The sequence below is a fragment of the Cibotium barometz genome, chromosome 49 (genome assembly GCF_041138505.1).
Source record: "Cibotium barometz isolate CiBa-2024 chromosome 49, ASM4113850v1, whole genome shotgun sequence".
Taxonomy (NCBI): Eukaryota; Viridiplantae; Streptophyta; class Polypodiopsida; order Cyatheales; family Cibotiaceae; genus Cibotium; species Cibotium barometz.
The window spans coordinates 41105587-41108898 of NC_141094.1; the positions used below are offsets into that span (position 1 = coordinate 41105587).

Consider the following 3312-nt stretch of genomic DNA (forward strand, 5'->3'; position numbering starts at 1 on the left):
GAAGTGCTAATGAGAATTCTGCTCAAGGAGAAAGGGGAGGCTTTGATACCATGATGAAATTCATGATATCCTAATTACACACATTGATTAACTTAATCTAATCCTATGGAGGATGAAGTCTAATTACAAACATAATGATGAACTAATTGAACTAATCAACCTTGACTCAAGTTCAGTTAGGTTACAAGATGTATTCATTGCTTGAAAATGACTATATGAGGGAGGTGCACCTCTCTTACAAATGTGCTCATGTGGGATAATTTCCAACTGTAATGTAGCTGCATGCTCCTGACCTGGTTCTCTACTCATGCTTTGCCCTTACCCTATGCTCAATGGCACCACAAATCTCAACACTTTAATGGGAAGAAGCACATGCAAGCCTAAATTGTCATCTTTATCAGGTACTTAAGTGTCTTCAAGAGCTTCTAGTAAGTCATCCTTAATGTCGTGTACTTTGCCAGGTAGTTGAATGTCTTGGTGAGTAGCTCCAACAATTTATGTGCTTCCTTCTAGAGGTTCCGGTCCTTGCTCCACACATAGAAGTTGTGCTCCTTTCATGCTCAAGCAACCTCATTATCTATTAAAGTGTGTGAAGACCCTTTTTTACACAAGTTGCTTGTTTTTGGTCTTGTTGACAATATTTTAAAAAAAATCTAAAATTGTCCATCAACCAGTTGCTAACGTGCCCGGCTCTTCGGACTAACAGATCTTTTGACTTTGAAAAAAAAGAAAAGAAAAAAAAGAGAGCCTTTCCCGTCACCGCCGTCCGGACGTCGGTGTCCCCGGCACGCCTCTCTGTAGACTATCCTTGTAGATAAATTTGTTACTTGGCCGGTCACCGGAACTCTTCCCCATAGCATTTAAGAGGTGTATAAGTGCGCATTGTAGCGTCTTCACGGGAGATTGTTAAAGCCGCCGGTTGATCAGTTTGCCCGGTTAATTGCGCCTAGCTTGATCTTCTAGCTCTGTTTGCTTGTTATAGGAATGGCATCTGCTTATCCACCACCACTCCAAGTAGATTCTTCAATTCAACGTCCGCAGCAACCGCGTCCTCATGTGGTGATGATGCCTTACCCTCTGCAAGGCCATATCACTCCTTTGATGCAGCTCTCGAAGCTGCTGGCCGCAAGGGGCTTTCTCATCACCTTTGTGACGAGCGAGTTCAACGTGAAACGCATGCTGCAAGCCAATCAGGAGCAGAAGATCGGTGAACTGGGCTTGGATATACGCCTGGTGGGGATCTCGGACGGCCTCCCGGACAATCATGATAGGAATCCCCTCTCTTTTGATTTTGCCATGTCGTTGGAAACCTTGCACATTTCTTTCGATGAGTTCGTGGAGAGGATGTTGGTCCGGGACGTCGAGCAGCCTATCACCTGCATCGTGTCCGATTCCTTCTTAGTGTGGACGCAAGAGGTGGCCAACAAATGGGAAATCCCGAGGGTCTCCTTCTGGCCCAACTCCATGGCCGCGTTCGCTTGCAGCTTGAGTGTGCAGAAGATCATGGAAGCTACACCGAATCTGGATCCCTTCAAAGCCCAAGGTAATTAATTTCAGGGCTTAAAGCTTTCTTGCTTGCTTGCTTCTGATTAGTGCTTATTTCAAGCTCATCATAGCAAGCTTCTCCAACTGTCAATTAATTAAGTAGCCAGCGCAGTTTCCTCTATAGGCATTGGGTATTCTCATTCTAAGAATAACAATACTCCAGCAAGCCTCCAAAATTCAGCTGATATTGTTTGTGCCTTATTTGCAGTCTACCAGGATCATCAAGAAGCTGACCACAGCTCCGGCTGTAAGCAACTCCATTGCATACCTGGAATACCAGAGATCCGCACGTGCGAGCTGCCTTTTTATACTCTGGCCGGCCACGACAGCGAAGAGTGGATGCGTGCCCACGTGGAGAGGCAAATGGCCTGCCTGGACCAAGCCCTGTGCATTATCGGGAACTCCTTTCCTGATCTGGAAAGCGGAGTATGGCAGGAACTCCAAGCGCAGCTTCCCAAGATGCTTACACTTGGTCCGCTGCTTCCGTCTGCTTTTCTCGGTGTGAATGGACTCGCGGATGGAGGAACGGGCGCCAGCTTGTTCGACGAAGAAGAGTGCATGCAATGGCTGGACACGCAAAGAGCAGGCTCTGTTCTCTACATATCCCTGGGTAGTATTGCAACAGTGGAACCTGACGATATGCAAGAGATCGCCCTTGGGCTTGTCGCTAGCAACCAGCCATTTCTGTGGGTTCTTCGAGCAGCTAATGCTGCGCATGGCCCTCGGAAACCGGACCCTCACGTACTGCCCGAGGAGCTGCAGAAAAAGCTGGCGCTCGAACAAGGCAAGATCATCCAGTGGGCGCCCCAGTTGCGTGTGCTTTCACACAAGGCTGTGGGCGGATTCCTCACTCACTGTGGGTGGAATTCTACGCTGGAGAGCGTGAGCATGGGTGTTCCCGTGATCGGCTGGCCGCAGATGATGGACCAAATCACCAACTGCTGGTTTATGGTGGAGCAGCTGAAGGTCGGCGTGAGGCTGGAGAAGAGGGCGGACCGGGCGCGCGTGGAGAGCGCCGTCCGGAGGCTGATGCAAGAGCCAGAGGGGCACCACATGAGAACGCGTGCCTCCAAGCTCAACGACGCTGCACGATCTGCTTTCACCGGCTCCCTCCCGTCAAACTTGCAGTCGCTCGTAGATACGATTCTTAAATGTCAAAAGTAGCATGTGGAGAACCGCGTGGCCAAATAAAATAAACCTTGAAAAAAATCTCCATCGTAAAAATGACCTCAGACGTAGAAAGGGTGCTCGTGAAAGTTCCATTTAAATTTTATTTTTTTAATATAATAAATATTTAGAATTAGCTTTGATATGTACTAATATAAAGTTGAAAATCAGGCTGCCCAATGCAAGCCAATGTTTAAAGGACCACTCAACCAAATACAATCTTTTTTACCTGGATAGATGCTTTTTGTTAGGCCTTCGCCCTGCTTGGACCTTTTTACCGTTGTTCAGAGAAGGGAAATAAAATAAACCTTGAAAAAATTTCCGTCCTAAAAAATGATCTGAGGTGTCAACGTTCCCTCAAAACTATCAACAGAAAAGTTGGACTTAGCGCTACCAGCCTCCAGGCTCCAAATTTCAAAAGCGCTTAGACTCTAGGGACCAGAAACAACACTCGACTCGCGAGCCTCACAAGTTGACTATCGTGGCTCTAGGAGACTTGTATATACTATGTGCAACCGGACAATAAACGAGCTGGCTATGCTGGGGCCTAGGTGCATAATGTGACTCGTGGGCGGCCTCTGTTAGCTTTTAGGCTTTATA

The 3312-nt window shown here is 47.3% G+C and overlaps 1 protein-coding gene across 1 annotated transcript; it reads left to right on the plus strand.

Annotated features, from left to right (window-relative positions):
* The first annotated feature begins 293 nt into the window (after positions 1 to 293).
* LOC147610594 (UDP-glycosyltransferase 85A7-like) lies at positions 294 to 2933 on the plus strand. Its single transcript, XM_086786530.1, has 2 exons — positions 294 to 1543; positions 1754 to 2933. Exons 1-2 carry the CDS (start codon positions 985 to 987, stop codon positions 2707 to 2709), a joined length of 1515 nt encoding a protein of 504 aa, XP_086642656.1. The 5' UTR covers positions 294 to 984; the 3' UTR covers positions 2710 to 2933.
* The last annotated feature ends 379 nt before the right edge of the window (positions 2934 to 3312 follow it).

Bases quoted from the DNA above. Each gene is read 5' to 3' on its own strand.
- LOC147610594 (XM_086786530.1), top strand. From the start codon at position 985: ATGGCATCTGCTTATCCACCACCACTCCAAGTAGATTCTTCAATTCAA. The intron at 1,544-1,753 runs GTAATTAATTTC...CCTTATTTGCAG, and splicing joins GGATCCCTTCAAAGCCCAAG to TCTACCAGGATCATCAAGAA.